This window comes from Penicillium cosmopolitanum (genome assembly GCF_028827165.1).
Source record: "Penicillium cosmopolitanum strain IBT 29677 chromosome Unknown utg000006l:49.0-5199605.0:1.0-5204138.0, whole genome shotgun sequence".
In the NCBI taxonomy this organism is placed as follows: Eukaryota; Fungi; Ascomycota; class Eurotiomycetes; order Eurotiales; family Aspergillaceae; genus Penicillium; species Penicillium cosmopolitanum.
Genome location: NW_026622676.1, coordinates 446,923 through 464,297, shown reverse-complemented (window position 1 = coordinate 464,297; position 17,375 = coordinate 446,923). Strand labels below are relative to the sequence as shown.

The following is a 17,375-nucleotide window of genomic DNA, read 5'->3' as shown; positions in this document are numbered from 1 at the left end:
CCAGATCACAGAGTGACAGAGGAAGAACCAATACCCGGAGTCTGGAGAGACTACTCGGTAGCCTGTCGTCTCCTAAAACTATTACTAGCGCCTGTCCAAACCATGAAGATCCTTAAAGACCCTTAAAACCCTTATGCTGGCTAACCTCACTCCAGCATGGTGTGGCCCCTAGTCCCGGGCGTGGAACCTCCCGCAAGTCCGCACGTTAGTTTGTTCCGCTCCATAATTTAGACTCAGCAGGAGAAAAAAAAGAGAAAAAAAGTAGGGATACAGTACATCTACTCGTACAATTGCCAATGCCTCGTCCACCTGCAGAGCTAGTAAGAGAATAAGCTTTGGGTAACTGGTATTACTGTATGGTATTGTACATGAGCTTGGCTACATAGCATGGTGGGTCGAGGTCGGATTCGTATTCGGATAGGAGATGCGTGTCTCAGACCCGGGTCAATTACAGCTTATCAACATGGGTAACTATTGGATACCTTACGAGGAAGTTTAATTCCCATTGTCGTTGGACCCCTAAATCTCTCCATATTAAACAATACCAGTCTGCCGTCTCCATCCGACAAGCTCAATCCTCACCAGATTAAATTCACATTATACGAAAAAGAAATGTCGCCAGTCAAGGTTCTTCTTCTGGGTGCAACTGGGCATACTGGCCGTTCGATCCTGGATGGGCTTACAGAAAATGGCAATTACGTAGGTACCTCTCGGTTGGAAAAGATGTGGTTCTTAGACTGACACCGGCTGTAGTCGATAGAACTCTTTGTGCGGCCCTCTTCGGTAGAGAAACCAGCAGTGAAAGATCTGGCTCAGAATGGTCTCCCGATCCGTGTGGGAGACCTGGATGGGCCTGTCGAAGACCTTGTATATTTGCTTTCTGGATTCGACCTGGTAATTAGCGCAATCGATGCTCTCTCACAGTTGGCCCAAATCACCCTTGCCAAAGCTGCCAAAGAGGCGGGCGTCGGGCGATTCATTCCTTGTGGCTTCACAATTGTCTGCCCCCCCGGGTGTTATGCTGTTGCGAGATCAGGTAAGACGGTGATATGGTATTTTTTGGCGCAGTATTGAAAACAATTAACGATCTTGCGTATGATAGAAAGAGGAAGTGTACCAGTACCTGAAAGAGCTGCGTCTGCCGTTTACGATCATTGATGTCGGATACTGGTATCAACTTTCGTTTCCAACCCTACCGTCTGGGCGAGTTGATTATGCAACTCCTCTCGTACCTAATGTCACTATTCACAATGATGGGCTGGCTACAAATCTATTGACGGATCTTCGGGATATCGGGAGATTTGTGGCTCGCATTGCTACCGACAATCGAACATTGAATCAGTATGTCTACACATACGGTGATCTTCTATCAGAAATGGAAATCTTCGGTATGATGGAAGAAATTTCGGGCGAAAAGATTGAACGAAGGAGTGTATGTTCCGGAAAGATCTTCTATTGATGTGAAAAGTGCGACTAATGAGATGCTGTGAAGGTTTCCACCCAGGAAATAGAGAGTGCTATGCAGAGAGCACAGGATGCGTACAGTGTCGATAGCAAGAGCATGGGAAACTTGTTTGCGCTCTACGTTGCGCAATACAACTACAGCAAATATGTCCGATGCGATAACACTCCGCAGGGGGCAGAGGCTCTCGGATATCTCAGCGCTCGCGAGCTCTATCCGGAGTTTCAACCCACCAAATTCGTAGATTTTCTGAAAGAGGTTCTTGATGGAAAAGGAGTGAACCCTTATGCCTAGATATACTAGACAGAGATCCTACGTCTCTCCGAGTAGATACAAATATAAGCGTCAGAGACGTGGTCGGGATCGGCTCAAATAGAGAAGTATTCCAGAAATTGGGCTTTGGGTCTTATTGAAATAGAAATTCGTATTCTGCGTTGTTGACGGATAGTCATTTCCCGTCATATTCTGCAATGCAAAAAGGAGTCCGCGAGGCCAACAGTATCGCCATGATGTTGAAACATGGTAGTTTGACTGCAAATTTGCTAAATAGACCAAGGCAACGGCTATTGGGTCATCGTCTCCCTGTAACTGCTGGCACACATCTATGTCTGCATGGCGCTACTCAACACACTATCAACAAGCCACCTGTAGTTTTGATTTAATCAATTAAAACAGCAGCAGCTAATGTTTAATCTAAATATAGGATAAGGCATTAGCCGACACGCCCCATAGAAATGCCGGGTACTTAAATGAATATGGAAATAGCATGAAACTGGCCAAATCACATTTGAAGACGGAGCGGGGAGTAGCAGATCACCCCCATGCACTTACATGGAGAACGAGGGTCGGGAAAGCGGGGTCCTCCTGCCTTGATATGAGGAGAAATTAAAGATTATCAATTCGCCACTGCCCCTTAAACGGTCGAGAAGTGCCATGTACATGTAGATAATAGGTCGTTTCGGATTCGTAGTTGGGTTCGGATTCGGCTGTGGATCGGATTCGTATTCGGGCCATCTCCACTAGTTAATCGTCGCGTGGGGCGTAAATAATATTCTACGGTAAGTTTTGGTCCGACCCGCCTTGATTTGTAAGATCTAAGGTTGTCATATTCTGAAACTGCACCCAAGTGTACTTTCCCAGATATGCGCGCCTGCATCTGTCAAGTTAGTCTCAAATTTCTCCTGGAGAGGCATCAAAAGTTGATTTTGAACCACAAGTAATCCTGGTCCATACACCGGGAGCGCCTGTAATGCAAGTGACGTTAAATTTTGGTGGGAACAAGTACCGGAGGAAGCATACCGACCAAACTGTCTGCTCCACCTAAAATGTACTCTTTCACAGGGTCAAGGAGGCCCAGTTTTTGTAGATCTATATATTCGAGAATGAGTGGGGATATTTCCATACTATTCCCTGCCGAGGAATCCGAGCATAGTCTAGGCAGCGATCAACAACCATTTTTACTGTTCCGGAGTGTCTGAGCCTATGTACTATCGCATTCCCATGTATCAAGGCAGAGCCAATATTAACAGGTAGTCGGGAAAAGGTTTATAAACCCAGCATTCCGCAGATCAATTGAATCAAAATATTTTGCTCGTGGCATCCATTCCTTTGAATTTCGAATCTTCTTTCTTTTCCATAATGAAGTTCCTTCTGGGCTCCCTTCTTCTGGGTCTCGCCTCGGCCAGCGTCAGCCATGCGCCTATCTTGACTGGAGCGTCTGTTGAAACCCCGCTTACCACATTCAATCTCACCACTGGCGCCAATTGTGCATGCCGCACTCTTTCACGCACTTTTAGTGGCGTTATCTTCCCGCGTGACACTAACTACTCTGCTGAGACCGTGGAGGCATACTGGGACGTTCGTACTGATTTGTCTCCTGCCTGTGTTTTCCTTCCTGAGACTGCGAATGAGGTGGCGCACGCCATCAAGGTGCTCAGCTCCTGTGATGCACAGTTCGCGGTTCGCGGTGGAGGGCATATGTGTGTAAGTTATCAATCTGATTGACGTTGATGTACAATCACTGATAGTTGAAACAGTACCCCGGATCGAACAACATCAATGGAGGCGTCCTTATGGGTCTTTCCAAACTGAACAGCTACAAAGTCCACAGCGAGACTATCGTAGTCGGACCAGGTATGACCTGGTACGATGTCTACTCAGCTCTTGACCCGTACGGCCGTGCCGCTGTTGGTGGTCGCCTGAAAACAATTGGTGTCCCCGGATTGAGTCTTATCGGCGGCTGGCACTACTTCAACAACAAATGGGGATTCGCCATGGACAATGTGCTCAGTTACGATGTTGTCCTTGGAAACGGAACACAAATAACGGTCAACAAGACCCAACACTCTGACCTCTTCTGGGCTTTGAAGGGTGGCGCTAACAACTTCGGCATCGTGACCAAATTCACCTTGAAGACCTTTGATGTCCCTAAGATCAGCACGACTATCCAGGCTTACAATGAGAGTGGGATCCCCGACTTCCTGGAGGCGGTTTGCCATGCGGCAAAGCTCGACGAGCAGGATCCTATTGCAGCCGGCATGGTGGCTTCAATCTCATACAATGTCACTACTAAGGCTGCGTCGGCTTCGTTGCTTGGTGTCCAGGAGGGCACCGAGAGCCCCCCGTCTCAATTTGCAAACTTTTCTGCCATTCCGTCAACCATGAAAATTGATAAAGTCCAGACCATGAAGACATGGGCGCAGGCACTAGACTCGCCTAAGCAGATGTTCCGGTACGCTGTCCAATATACCATTACCTGATGAGTCGCAAATGTTCTAACCTTCTTAATAATAATTACAGTGTCATGTATTCTCACAAGACTATCAAGCCTGACCCACAAGTTCTTTACATGTTCTATAAGATCTGGAAGGAAGCGGTGGATGAAATTTCCGATGTTCAGGGTCTCTACCCCACATTTGTGACCAACGTGCATGCGCCTGGCGCTTCTCGAGTTGGAAAGACCAATGGAGTTGGCAATGTCTGGGGCTTGGAAGCAGAGCCGTTGATTTGTAAGTGCTCCTCTTCTCTAATTGGGAATGCCAGACAAAGGAATACCACATCAGAAACTAACTGCTCGTAGTGTGGCAATTCAGCACTGGCTGGGCCTTAGAGCAGGATGATCTTCGCGTTCAAGCATGGTCGCGCCAGCTCACAGAGAAACTCCATGCTATTAGTGTTGAGAAGGGACTTGCCTCCGACTTCATCTACATGGGAGATGCTGGAGAGTGGCAGGATCCTTTCCTAGGATTTCCGGCTGAGAACGTCCTTCGCATGAGAGAAATCAGATCGTCCTATGACCCTAACGGCACTTTCTCCCGACTCAACTGGGGAGGCTTCAAGCTCGGTGTCTAGAGGGTTTCTGTCGCTGTACTCAATTGAGGTACCTTCAAGCCGGGTGTATACAGGAAACATCCGAAATTGACTTCAGCGATCATCAAACATGTCGGTCACTGTGAACCGTCTTCATTTTAATATGTTCTCAAAACAATTTGTCTTGGGTTTGGTGACCTCATTCTGACTTCAATTTTGATAGGAAAATGGTTGATCCTTGTAGATTTTGGATGAGAAGTGTACGGGGCGCTATCGAGTTACCTAGCATGTGTAGCTTCAATGTTGGGGCCACTTTTCATTTCTTTTTTCCTTTCTTACTTCAAGTTTAAGTGCCTAAATCAGAGTGGGATTAGGGTTCTGATTGCTTTAGAAGGTAGAGGTGCTACCGCCACTAAGTTTCTTTTACTACTAGTGGTAGAGATAGTAACTACTAGAATCATGAGTACTAGTATTGGATATATTTCAAAACTTAACTTGAACACTGGTCGTAGTAACTATCTATCAGTACTAGATCGCAGTATTGAAGAATTATATTGTATATACTAGATGTATTTTCAATTCGAATATACGGAAAATTTGGAACTTCCAACACCTGTGAAGTCTAGGACCTAATAATTACTGATCATATACATATATCTTTCAAATGACACAAAACCGTACGGGGACGAGTGCCAAGCCTCTTTCCATTGGTGGGTTGCCAAGACTTCACCTCCCAGCGCCTCCTCCGCCTCCGCCTCCGCACTCTTGCCTTCACCTCCCCAACTTTCAACTCCAGCCACGCTTGTCAATTTCCAAGGTTCATTCAACCATCTCGATGAAGGTCGCGGAAATACTGTCGGATCTCACGTCATTACGCGTGTGTGTAAGTGCCTTCAACCACGGCGATGATCGCCTTCCCCCCTCACCGGGAAATCCAATACCCAAACGAAGTCAACCTGGCTGAAGCAGATGAGCATAAACTAACCCTTGACAGGATCACCATGCCGCTCTGGCTTTGGTAAACGCCCACCAGATATCACTTGACACATCCCCACCCTCCCAATCGAACCCGACCGCCACGGACGCGATTACGTCTCAAGAAAAACAGTGACCTTCAACGAGCAAAGGAACTGGTGGAGCTTCACTATGAGGTCAAAGCACGGCATGTCAACGGCCAGGTCGATGCCGATCTTCAAAAGGCGCGTGTCGATGTCCAACAAGTCCTCAGGGAGCTTTCGTGAAGGAGACCTGATATAAAGGGGGGGATTGTTGCCGTTCTGCACATGGCGTTTTTCAAGGAATTTCGATAACGACGACACGATTGAATGAAATTGGGTATATCTATCAATGCATAATAATTCATAGCAACTACTTTGTCGAGCAAAACTCGACGATCTGATCATGGGCCACGACGCGTCCTTCCGTCTTCGCACATAGCTGTTTTACGGCAGCGGACTTCGTGCGAATTCCATCGTCGCTCAAGACGTGCAGGAGAGCTTTGGAGAATTCGGTTGCCTCGATACCAGGTGCTGCCTTTCGGCTTCCGTTCACACCAATGCCCAACCATTCCACTCGTGTCGCACAATCATAAGTGTCAAGCCATTGGGGCAGAACGACCTGTGGAACTCCGACTCTGTAAGATGGGTGTGTTAGTAATGGTTCCAATCGTGAACAGATTCCGAACCGTTGGGCCTGTTTTCAACTTACTTGCATGCCTCGAAATATGAATTAGCTCCTCCATGATGCACGTAGGAGATTATTCGTCCAGTTTCCAGGACGGACATAATGTCAGGTTGGATCCAAGAAACAACCCGTACCGAGCCAGCGGTAATGAGTGAGCCTAGGACTTTTTGGAACGCCGATGAACTCTCCCAATCATATCGCAGCTTCCAAAGAACTTGGATATCTGGCTGCTTGGATAGTACTGTTGCGATTCCCTTGGCCATGTCAACGGCAATTTTCTCGGTTGGCTTGACATGGGACCCGAGACTGATAAGAATTGTAGGCTTTTGAAGCCAAGCATCCATTTCGGGGTCCTGTTCAGACAACGGCCGACACTTTCGGAGAATTGGGCCGCAGCTAACGACATTGTCCGGTATCTCAAAAGGAAAATCCAGCTCGGGGAACGCGGGAGTGAGCTGCAAAGCGTCTTTTTCGTATGCATTTGGTAGAGGGAATGGATTGCGCCCTTCCGGCTTCTTTCCATCCTTCACCTCATCGGGTACTGGCTTTCCGAATGCCAAAGTCATGACGACACGGAAAATCAGGTACATGTTGTGAAGCACGAGCTTCCAAGGCACTGGGAAGGGAAACCCAGATCCGGTCCTAAGGAACCATTAGCAATTGCAGATTCCCAGTCAAATGATAGTCTTGGCTTACACTGGGTACTTCCAGAGAACTGCAGCCTTTGGTTGAATTACTACAACCACGTCCTTGAGGGGGACAGGCCATAGCACGGTGAACCGAGTCTTTGTGGCATGGCACGCATCTATACCAACGTGGAGAATTGGGTCCACGACAACCATGGCCGGTTGAAGATTATTCACAATATCGACACAAGCATCGTACGCTTGTTTATACTCGGAAGGCCTCCAACTCTCCATAGCCCGGCCAACCTTGGCAAATCCCTGTGTCGCGCCCTTAACGCCGGGCTTGTGGAAAAGAAGTCCGACGCAGCTGCGAATCGCCAAGTCGGTCATGCATGGCGAGGGAATTTCGTGGAATTGAGCGGTGTTTTCGCATCCGGCACGCTTGTGTAAATTATTCACCTCGTCGGCGACGGGTGCGAAAGAAGCGAAATGAACCTTGAAGTCGCCTTTGCGCAAGAACTCCTCCGCGACGGCGAGCGCCACGTTGCATTGGCCCAATTCGCTGTTTGTGAGGAACAAGATGTTCCGAATCGAAGAAGCCATGGTAACCGGCCTAAAATGCAGCGCTTCGATAAGAGAAATAAAGGGGCGTCGCAAAGAATTCTGCGGGGACAAGCGCAATTTAAGCTAGTTGTGAAAGACGAGATAATGATCGCCCCACAGGATTAGTAGGGTTTACGTTCGTTCGATGTGAACGGTTACGCGAACATCTTTTCCCTTTTATTACGCCTATAATTGACTGCGAGCCCGATGTCCCCATCTCATTCTCCACTTTAGTCAAGTTTCAGTGGACGAGGCCCGCCACATGGGACACTAATGGGCTGATTTGCGGCGTTGATCATTTCTATTTGAACTTTCAGCTCGGCAGACTTTTTTCTTGCCCACCCGAGTCTCTCTTTCGAGAGTCCTTCTACGACCGAGGTTCAGGCTTTCGCTCTACCATAAAACAAACTAGAGTGGAATTGAAACACTGGGCGAGGGGCTGATTTTTGAGGCGACACGAAACAGTGGTTGGAGGGCGGTGTCTGGTTGGATTGTGAGGGATAACCCCCGAGCCAGGACCCTGGTCCGAGCATACAAACTCTATTTTTTGGCAAGACGAACCGCAGCCAGCGATATTGAGTGGGTCGATCGGCACTACCGAAATCACTGACGCAGGTTAATCTGTAGCTGACAGGTTGACACGGAGGAACTTCTCCTTTTTATCAAAAAGCCTCCCGTGAAAACTGTCGCGTTTTCTCAAGAATTGTGAAACAATGCAACATTGTTGAGTATACCTCGACATCGTATCGTTTTCGAAGGAAACCCCCAGGGTGTCCTTCTCCCGATGCATCGCCAACAAACCAGACGAGTGGGTAGTACAATCAGCTTCGGAGCGACAGCCTATCCATGCCAAATCCCCACAAGGGTTTGCCTTTTATAGTTAGAAATCAATTCTCGGTTAATTTCATCTCCCAGATATCGTGACAACGACCAGGGGTAACGTTGACTATCTAAGATTTGAGCAGGGGGCAATGTCACCCAATGTATTCACTGTTAAATTGACGTAAGAGTCTTCGGCATTGCACGCACCATCTGCCATGGCTTGAATATCATTGCTTGGAGTTTCTCTTGCAGAGCCCTACGCCCCACGCAGTGGCCCCATCCTTCCAGAAGACAAACTTTCTCAACGTGAAACACAACACGGGATCCACAACTATGTACAAAGACCATGCGTGGTCTGGAAGCTCAGTGATATTCTCCACATGCTTCTAGCTTATATCCGAATAAACCCATATTTATAGTTTAATATTCCAAGGTTCGACCCATCGAGCTATATCTCTCGACACTTCTGTTCTTGAACCAATGCAGGCCAATGCAGGGGGCATCGATTCGCTCGTTGCAATAACGCCGCAACTTTTTCAAGTGAACTGTCTCGATTTGAATCCAAACATGCCATCGACCCCCGAATATCTGAGCGGAAAGCTGCTCGATCGTAAGGGCACTTTTGTGGAGGCGGGGTCATTTTTGATACCAGAAGGGATAGATAAGGATGTTATCGGGCTAGAGAAGACGGGTTTATGCGTTAGGTCTAGGCTTGCTAGTGGATCAGGGTAATGGTAGATCATTCAGTGTTCAATCTAACGGAAGCGCTCTTCAGGCTTACCTTCATGACTCGGCAGGTCTTCTTGACATCAGAATCGCAACGTATGTCACTAAAATCGATGCCACGAAGACGAAGCACGCCAAGGAAAAGACAAGCAGGAATATGCGTTTCGGATCGGCTTCTTCTATATCTTCATGCGGTGGGTAGTTTCCCGCTGGAGGAGATTCCTCGCCATACACTTCATACCGAAGGTCATTTATCGATGGGGGTGTAATTGACGAATAGCTGCGATCTAAATAACTCTTGCTTTTCCACATGGCTTTGGGAGGTAGACTGGGAGTTTTAAGAAGGAAGTTTCTCCGACGGAGTGGTCGTTCTTAAAAGACGATATATGGGACGATCAAAAAAAAAGGAAGCGGATGGATTTCAGCGCTATCGAACTTGGAAAAAGGAATTCTGCAACAAGTACCCACTGTGATTTCGACATGTTTTCGAAAATAGGATTTTTGATTTATGTATCTGCAGCCACAAAAATAAGTAGCACTTATGTGTCCCTTGCCTGCATGCGACCGACAATGTCTTGCGAGCTGGCGAAGCCACACATTGCTTGCATTCCAAACTCTTCCAAAACACAAATTAGGAAGTGTGCGGAGGATTTCCGATCGCAATCTTCGAATAATAAAATTTTTGGGTCAAAGAAGATACTTCCTCTGTCTTCATTCAAATATCACGACATCATGAATGGAGGCCATCCGATTGGGTCGGTGATTGATCACATTCCTACGGAATAACCCCAACCTTCGACGCATGTTCCTTCTGGCACGCTTTTCAAATGCGTGATAATGTCGAAATATTTGCGAAAGCACTGGTTTTATCTTTTCCGATATGTAATTTGCTAGAATTAATGCAGGGTTCATACGTAGAACAATTTATGTGCTTTTTCTCTTCAATAGGATCGACGATCTGCATAGACTGCGACAAGGAGGTGACACTGCATGCAATTTTGAACTACACATCAGCTAGTCTTACATTTCAGCTCCCCACAAAGTCGTTAGTCTTTTTTATCAGGTGGCGTCTTTTCATGCAATGTGATTGGATTTCCATTTAAATCGCTATCGAGTGAGAGGTATTTGATGACGAATTTGAGAGAACTTGGAAGTACTGTACGCCGAGGTGGGTGTAGCTATTTATTCAAAATAGCTCGATGTGTCAACCTCAACTTTCCGAGCCAAGTGTCGTGTTGAAAAGGGGTTGACCCTACTCAGGCTCATGGTCCGCTCCGCAAATCCGAGGCATCGCTCTTCTGCCACGGATGTTCTTTCTCAACTGCGTTGATCAAGGCCTCGTGCTCGGCTGAACGGGGCGCGATGTTGAATTTCCATGGAGCAGGATGACTTATCACGCCAGGCAGGAATTTCGGGCCGATGTCGATATCAGCGTCGCCATTGGCGCTTTCGACATTAAAGACCGCCAGTGATTGCGCAATGCTCAGGTACAACGTGTTGTCGGCGAGGAAGCGACCGGGGCATACACGCCGCCCAAATCCGAAGGCCATGCCGCGTGGATCCATTTCAGAGGCCCTATCATCCGAGGTGATGAAGCGCTCTGGATTGAATGACATCGGGTCATGGTAAGTCTCCGGGTCGTGGGTAAAAGCCCTTCTGATTGTCAGTCTACGCATGACAACGATACAGTTGCCCACTCACCAGATGTTGGGCATGATCAGAGATCCTTTCGGGATGTGAAATTCGCCCCAGGTATCATCTTCGATCGACATATGTGGAATACCCATTGGCGCAACTGGATGCCACCGAAGCACCTCCTTTACCACCGCATTGACGTAAGGAAGCCGAGAGCGATCGGCCATTTTCGGCAGCTGGCAAGTTCCCAAAGCTTGATCGATCTCTTGTTGCGCTTTGCGTTGTACCTCCGGGAAAAATGTCATAGCTAGGAAAAAGGTTTCAATAGCACAAACAGTCTATATCCATTAGTTAGGAGTCTACAATGTTTGTTGGATTCCATACCGTGTCAGCTCCACCCGTATAAAGTGATGCCGATGTCCATTTCGCAACTATCTCCTCCTCAGTTCCAGATTTCGGACACCCGTTTTCTTTAAAAAGATCAGAGAGATATGAAGTCTCGAATTTTCCGCTGATCATTTTCTCTTTCACAAAGGTATACGGTATATCTGCAACATCTTCCAGATTTCTCTTCCAATCGTGCGCCTTCCGCTTGAAACTAGCTCCTGGGAACCAGGCTGGAACGAATTTCACTGGGGAAGATGGTTACTTTCGACGGTTTCACGAGTATGTGCAGAGGCTTACGGGCGGGAATCATGTCCACTAGCCAGGCACCTGGTGTTCCGGCGATGGAGAAGTGCTCTAGGGCTAGGTTCGCAATGTGGATAAGGCGATCACGCTTGTGTGGCTCAATCGTATAACCATATGCAATCTTCAGAATAACAGCGCCAGCTTCACTAGACAAGATGTTATCGATGATTAAAGTGCAATATTTTTCTCGGAAACATCCACTCACGTTTGAATATGCTCGGCAAGTTTTGTTTTGTCTTGCAGCACACGAAACAGAAATCTGTGGGATTCAATTTCTTGTAGTGTGTTATACTGGGCCACCGCTTGCTCTGATCCCAGATATGGCTGTATTGCTTTCCTATAAGCGCGGAAGCGATCAGAGTATGTCTGCATTGCCAGTATGTGCTCCCACCCAACCCTAATGAATCTAACTTTAGTGTCGTGATCCCCCGAAAACGGCTTGGATCACTTACATCTCTGATGCGAAGACTAAATTTGGGCGCGAAGAATGCTTGGCCGAACGTTTCCCCAGGAGCTCCACGGCGAGTTAAATGTCATTCAAAATCACTATTGTCTGGCCCATGACTGTGATTGAGCTGATTGGACCTGTATGACATGGTTAGTATGCGAATCATACCGTGCTCCGGGAAATTCTTAGTCTCTCGAATACTGAGTCAAGTACCGTAAAGTTGCTTGTGCTTTAGCCAGTGGACCCAATCCTGGGTTCCTGTCACCGGTAGGTCCGATACATTTCCAATGATGGGCTTTCCTGGAGGGCCTGGGGGCAGTGGTCTGGTATTTCTCCTCTCTTTCATGGACCATTTGATCACAAATAGCAACAGAGCTCCAAGTATCGCGCTCCAAAGCATGGGTGACATGATGGTGCCTGTAGGTGTTGTTATGTAAGTGTAACCAGGCAGAATGAGGGGGCATCAATCATAAGTGAGAGGAAATTCGAGCGCCTCGCGTCTCATTTTATTCACCTCCAGTGCTATTGGCCTATTTCCACACTACCCACCTCTCTTGGGGAATTTCCCGCTGCTAGCAGCACGGCTATCCCCACTCTTGTCGCTTTGACCTGTTTACAAATCAACCATACTACGGCACGCCATAGGATGGTCAGTAGTTGTTTACAATGGCGTTGCAAATGTTTCTAACCTCCTATTGCCCACAACTTTTGACTGCCTTTTGATGGCAGACTAGTAGCTACCTAAGATTGAATAGAGTAGCCAATCTATTCTATCTTGGGTAGCTACTAGTTCACCTTCGGAAGGCGGAGACCAGGCCGGTCAACACAGGCTTGAAAACTTTGTAAAATATCTATGTATACAACTACTGGCCACCGGAGCGCCGTAACCATGCCTACGCCGGCTTGACACTTGAGAACCTTGGAATTGCTACGGTAATCCGTTTTCGATGTCTCCGAATTCGAGAGTACCTGATCTTCAAAAAATTGCTATTGTGGTCTTCCCAAATGCGAATACATGCCACTATGTATCTGCAATATAAAAAAGCCTCTCGCTTTTCCCGGACTTGAAATACAAATTGGTCGATAAAGCTTGCTTTCTCTGGTCGAGAGGGATCTCACAGACTGACGAATTTATTTCCATCTGCATGTATGAGTTTCAGGAACGAATCCACGAGTTGATCCTTATCTGTAGCATTCGCTTTTGAAATTGCTTCTTCAACCCTGCTGCGGCTAGCAATCAAATTCTTCGCAACTTGATTCCAGTTAATACTCTGAGGCAAGATATTCACTTCGGGCAGACTCGGTGTGATTTCTACCGGAAGAAGTCTGCCATTCTCCTTCCGAATATGGCCATCGACGATAACCATGTCGACGTCCCTAACAGAAGAATGAAGAACAATAGCCGCGACCGGGTCTTGCTCAGAGGCACAAATCATACCGGGGCTTTCCCCGTCGAATATGACGATATCGGCAAGTTTCCCAACAGTCAGTGAGCCCAGACTCTCGTCCATGTGAATTGCTCGAGCTCCCTGGATTGTTCCTAGTCGGAAGACATCTTGAACAGAAAGATTCAGAGAGCGCGAAAATTTTCCTTCCGCAATTAGCCGCTCGTTGCGGTCTGCTCTTTCATGTTGTAATGCTAGGCGCATCTGTGAAACAATATCGGCCGAGTTGTTGCTGTGGCAGTCAATACCCAAAGAGGAAATGTCAGTACAACCTTCCCGGAAGCAGACAATATTTCCATGTCCCATTTGTAACTCAGTATCCGGAGTCGTCGATATCCACGCCCCTATTTGATTTAGCTTGTTGATATCACTTGCTGTCAAATTAGTGGCATGTGAGAGCAGGATATCTGGTCCCAAAAGGCCATAGCTCTCAAGCGTATCGACCACCGAATCTGGACCTATCATTATAAGGTCAGTATGTTGGTCCGAAGCGATCCCTTAATTCGACTCACCAAAGTAAAGTCCAGCATAATGAGTCGTTATCACTCTTACTCCGAGCTTCCGAGCTTTGTTGTAAATAGAAACCACTTGATCTCGTGGCAACAAAAACCCATAAAAAGCGAGCCCCAGTTGAACTCGCCCGTCTCCAAAAGGCGCAGCAGTGCCGAGACTTTCGAACAGCTCTATGACCCAGTCATCCAGCAGCCCTCCGTCAATGGTTATCTCAGGCGTCCAGTCCTTGGTCTTGGCGGTTGGCGCATAGCAAAATACCGATCGAATCCCTGATGAAACCGTAGCCTCGATCGCGTTTGTGGCTGAAAAGCACATTAGTCCCGCTGTATATCTGATAGCATTAGAGTAAGCACTCACTATGGGCCGGTGAAATGTTGACATGGGCATGATCAACCAAGGTCGTTGTTCCTGCATCCAGAGCTTCCAGACAACCTCCTAGTTCACCCCAAAATACATCCTCCGGGATGTAGTTTACACTTTGCATATTTCCTACGTCAGTGCCGAGGGATTTAGAAAAAAAGAATCTGCTAAAAATAAACTGCTCATCGACCAGCAAAGGGGCACGCACCATTGGGAAGGTATTCTAGTAAGGTTTGATCAGCATGGCGACCCTTGAGCTGTGTCTGCCACACATGATGATGCGTGTCAATGAATCCAGGCGCTATTATTTTGCCAGTACAATCGAATATTTGAGCACCTGTAGGTGGATCGATGGTGGCCGCAATTTTGGAGATCCGTTTGCCCTCGATCAACAATGAATGGCCACGCAGTGGCTTAACATAGTCATTTGGTTGACCAGAGGGGACAAGGATGGTTGCATTCCGAAGTAGAATTTGCGATATCATGCTAGAGTTCATGAATATCTCACACTGTAAGTAGATTCTGGTTGAAAGGTAACCCCCCCAAAAAAGCGAACGGCCTTTTTAAGATGAATCGCTGGCAGCCCCATAATAATAGAGGTGGGGCGTCGCGTTTCGGTCATTCGGCCCCTTGATCTCAGCGAATACCGAAAGACCTTCTTCAATTTGTAACATAAGTAAGGTGTCAAGATCTCTGATGGGGCCAGGCAGGTCCATCGAAGGAAACGGTGTCAAAAGGTCATTGAGGGTGAGTTTGGAACGGATTTAAGAATTGTCAGCGGGGTTAAGCTTCGGACACATTCCAGGTGACGTCATGTATCATGTACAGCTAGAACACAACCCTCCCATTGCCCTACCTTCTTTCAAATGCCTAAACGTTGACTTCAGCTCAGGATACTGTCGCAGATGCTACTAGTAGTTCCTCCTCTTGAAGGGAGCTTTGGCAATGTAAACCTACCAAAATGCCATCGATTTCTGCCAGTGGTTCGGTAATAAGTGATGGTGGTGCCAGGTGGTAGTGGTGGATAAACAACCTACTAGGCCATTGAATTGAGAGATATGCCCAGGTATATATTAACCCTACAAGTGCCTGGATGCATAATACTAGTAGTAATGACTGACCTCAAGTTGTTGATTTGCTACCTAGGTATGATATTTCTGAGTAACTGGTAGATTGCTACTAAGATATGATTCCTGCTAAACACAATTCCAGCCAAGGGTCCTGTCGCCAAATAGCTAGAAGTCAGGAACTTCCTGGCAATCCGGCCCGTACCTATCTATTAGCGACATTATCGGTAACTAGACACTTGTAATCATCCGTGCCGCGGTAAATCGTATAATCATCATTCGGGGTATTTCCGGTGCTGAGATTATCTCCATATTGCCAGAAAAGGTCTGCGCCTATTCCCTTAGTGTCAAGGGCTGTTTGCCGCCACTGGCCCTCGATAGTGCATTTTTCGGTTTTGACCCCATACTCTTCCATGAGACAGGGCTTCTGCGCTGCTGCACAGGCTTTGGCATGAGCCGCAATCCAGCCGTCGCCGAAAGAGTTAGAAACACCCCCTAAATAGCTCATATTAGTATTGCTCCCTCAAGTCGAAGCACTGGGAACGCGAGAGCCAATGTACGTACAAGTAGAAGGGTAGAGATGGAAAGTTCCGAAGTCAATTGTGTCGATTGCCAGGTTCTTTGCAAAGTCGAGGCCCTCAGCGTATGTGAACGGATAGCTCCCGTCTGCGCCAACATCCAAACCAAATCCCTCTGCGTACGAGGTCAGTGATCAGGTAGCGGCGGCTTTAAGGCTTTACTTACCATCTCCAATAGCTACCATGTGCTTGGGATCGAGGGACTTGATATAAGCACTAGTAGATGCAGCCCAGTTATAGATGACAGATATGTTGCAACCACGGCATCGAGGCTCATTAGCCAGCTCCCACGCAAATATCGCGGAAGACTGGCTATATCTCGAAACAACGGCCTTGATATATTTTTGATAGACATCCTGAATTGTTGGACTGGTGTACCAGCTTGTACTGCTGCCTCCAAACGCTGTGGTATATGCATCGATACCCCCATAGTCGGACCAGTTATTGACAAAGTTGATAATTAATTTAATATCCCGCTTCTCAGCGGCAGCAACAACATAATCTAGACGCTGGAGGCCGTCAGAGCCTGTGTTAATGGTTGCATTTCCATTCTGCAGGATCTGGAAGTAGACTTTGCCGTCGGTAGGCTTGCTGTTCACATCACTGAAGCCCCAGATGCGAAGGATGTGGAGCCCGGACTCATGGAGGTGGTCAAGCACGAGGTCAACATCAGCGTCATCGGTGAGGTAACCAATCCAATAAATATTTGTGCCAGCAAAGTAGTCTGCCTGACCGTTGATCGTGAAATTCAAACCATGAGTACTGGGAGCGTCACCGCTGGTGCTGTTCCGACGAAAGTGCGCCCGCGCTGGGTGGAGAATGGTCAGTGTATTGTACTATGTAGCTTCATTGTCTATTGGAAAGTTACCATCTCGTGATTTACCAATTTGGTGAATATTCAGATTGGAAGCTGCTACTTGAGCAACTAGACAGGCGATTGAAAGCAGGATGGTGGAAACTTTCATCGTGGAGGCGATGTTCAAAGGGTTTGAATGACTTCCCCATGACAACCACCGTGACACTTATATATTATATCTTTCCAAGATTGTGAACTGCCAACTCGTAATGAGCTTCGAAGCTCCTTGACTATTATGGATACTCCTCCTTTGTCAATGTTAATTTTGACCCACCCGAGTTCCAAAGCAGGTGATATTTTTGGTGATGGGAAGCTCAACGATTGATATTGCCAAAAGGCCTCTACGAGTACTAGTCTGGTGCTTTCTACTCCCGGTTTCTTGGGGGGACATTTGACTCCGAGTTTCCAGTGGAGCTGTGCATGTATGGTGATAGGCTCACTTTGTAGAGGCTTCTAAATATATCAAGCAACTAATGCAGGCCATTTGCCAGAGACAAATTGCAAGGGGGCCTATGGGTCTGACAATTTCTCGTTCACCGGACGCGGATATCT

At 47.3% G+C, this 17,375-nt stretch overlaps 7 protein-coding genes across 7 annotated transcripts; 3 read left to right on the top strand and 4 right to left on the bottom strand.

The window, feature by feature from the left end:
- Positions 1 to 612: 612 nt before the first annotated feature.
- On the top strand, positions 613 to 1,756 carry N7509_004689 (uncharacterized protein; the record flags this gene model as incomplete). Its single annotated transcript, XM_056629326.1, has 4 exons — positions 613 to 699; positions 754 to 1,044; positions 1,103 to 1,432; positions 1,493 to 1,756. The coding sequence occupies 4 exons, from the start codon at positions 613 to 615 to the stop codon at positions 1,754 to 1,756; spliced, it is 972 nt and encodes a 323-aa protein (XP_056488628.1).
- A 1,344-nt stretch (positions 1,757 to 3,100) lies between these two features.
- N7509_004688 (FAD-binding oxidoreductase) lies at positions 3,101 to 4,813 on the top strand (the record flags this gene model as incomplete). The annotated part of the gene is made up of 4 exons (XM_056629325.1): positions 3,101 to 3,445; positions 3,499 to 4,193; positions 4,262 to 4,470; positions 4,542 to 4,813. The coding sequence occupies 4 exons, from the start codon at positions 3,101 to 3,103 to the stop codon at positions 4,811 to 4,813; spliced, it is 1,521 nt and encodes a 506-aa protein (XP_056488627.1).
- A 793-nt stretch (positions 4,814 to 5,606) lies between these two features.
- Positions 5,607 to 6,012, top strand: N7509_004687 (uncharacterized protein; the record flags this gene model as incomplete). The annotated part of the gene is given in 3 exon segments (XM_056629324.1): positions 5,607 to 5,654; positions 5,766 to 5,863; positions 5,880 to 6,012. The coding sequence occupies 3 exon segments, from the start codon at positions 5,607 to 5,609 to the stop codon at positions 6,010 to 6,012; spliced, it is 279 nt and encodes a 92-aa protein (XP_056488626.1).
- Positions 6,013 to 6,139: 127 nt separating this feature from the next.
- Positions 6,140 to 7,683, bottom strand: N7509_004686 (glycosyltransferase; the record flags this gene model as incomplete). Its single annotated transcript, XM_056629323.1, has 3 exons — positions 6,140 to 6,404; positions 6,479 to 7,096; positions 7,151 to 7,683. The coding sequence occupies 3 exons, from the start codon at positions 7,681 to 7,683 to the stop codon at positions 6,140 to 6,142; spliced, it is 1,416 nt and encodes a 471-aa protein (XP_056488625.1).
- Positions 7,684 to 10,493: 2,810 nt separating this feature from the next.
- Positions 10,494 to 12,413, bottom strand: N7509_004685 (cytochrome P450; the record flags this gene model as incomplete). The annotated part of the gene is made up of 8 exons (XM_056629322.1): positions 10,494 to 10,884; positions 10,933 to 11,204; positions 11,251 to 11,498; positions 11,551 to 11,702; positions 11,762 to 11,953; positions 12,009 to 12,070; positions 12,104 to 12,141; positions 12,218 to 12,413. 8 exons carry the CDS (start codon positions 12,411 to 12,413, stop codon positions 10,494 to 10,496), a joined length of 1,551 nt encoding a protein of 516 aa, XP_056488624.1.
- Positions 12,414 to 13,119: 706 nt separating this feature from the next.
- On the bottom strand, positions 13,120 to 14,807 carry N7509_004684 (Metallo-dependent hydrolase; the record flags this gene model as incomplete). Its single annotated transcript, XM_056629321.1, has 4 exons — positions 13,120 to 13,907; positions 13,962 to 14,285; positions 14,320 to 14,451; positions 14,531 to 14,807. 4 exons carry the CDS (start codon positions 14,805 to 14,807, stop codon positions 13,120 to 13,122), a joined length of 1,521 nt encoding a protein of 506 aa, XP_056488623.1.
- Positions 14,808 to 15,594: 787 nt separating this feature from the next.
- N7509_004683 (glycoside hydrolase 5 family protein) lies at positions 15,595 to 16,932 on the bottom strand (the record flags this gene model as incomplete). Its single annotated transcript, XM_056629320.1, has 4 exons — positions 15,595 to 15,884; positions 15,954 to 16,082; positions 16,134 to 16,775; positions 16,836 to 16,932. 4 exons carry the CDS (start codon positions 16,930 to 16,932, stop codon positions 15,595 to 15,597), a joined length of 1,158 nt encoding a protein of 385 aa, XP_056488622.1.
- Between the last annotated feature and the right edge of the window lie 443 nt (positions 16,933 to 17,375).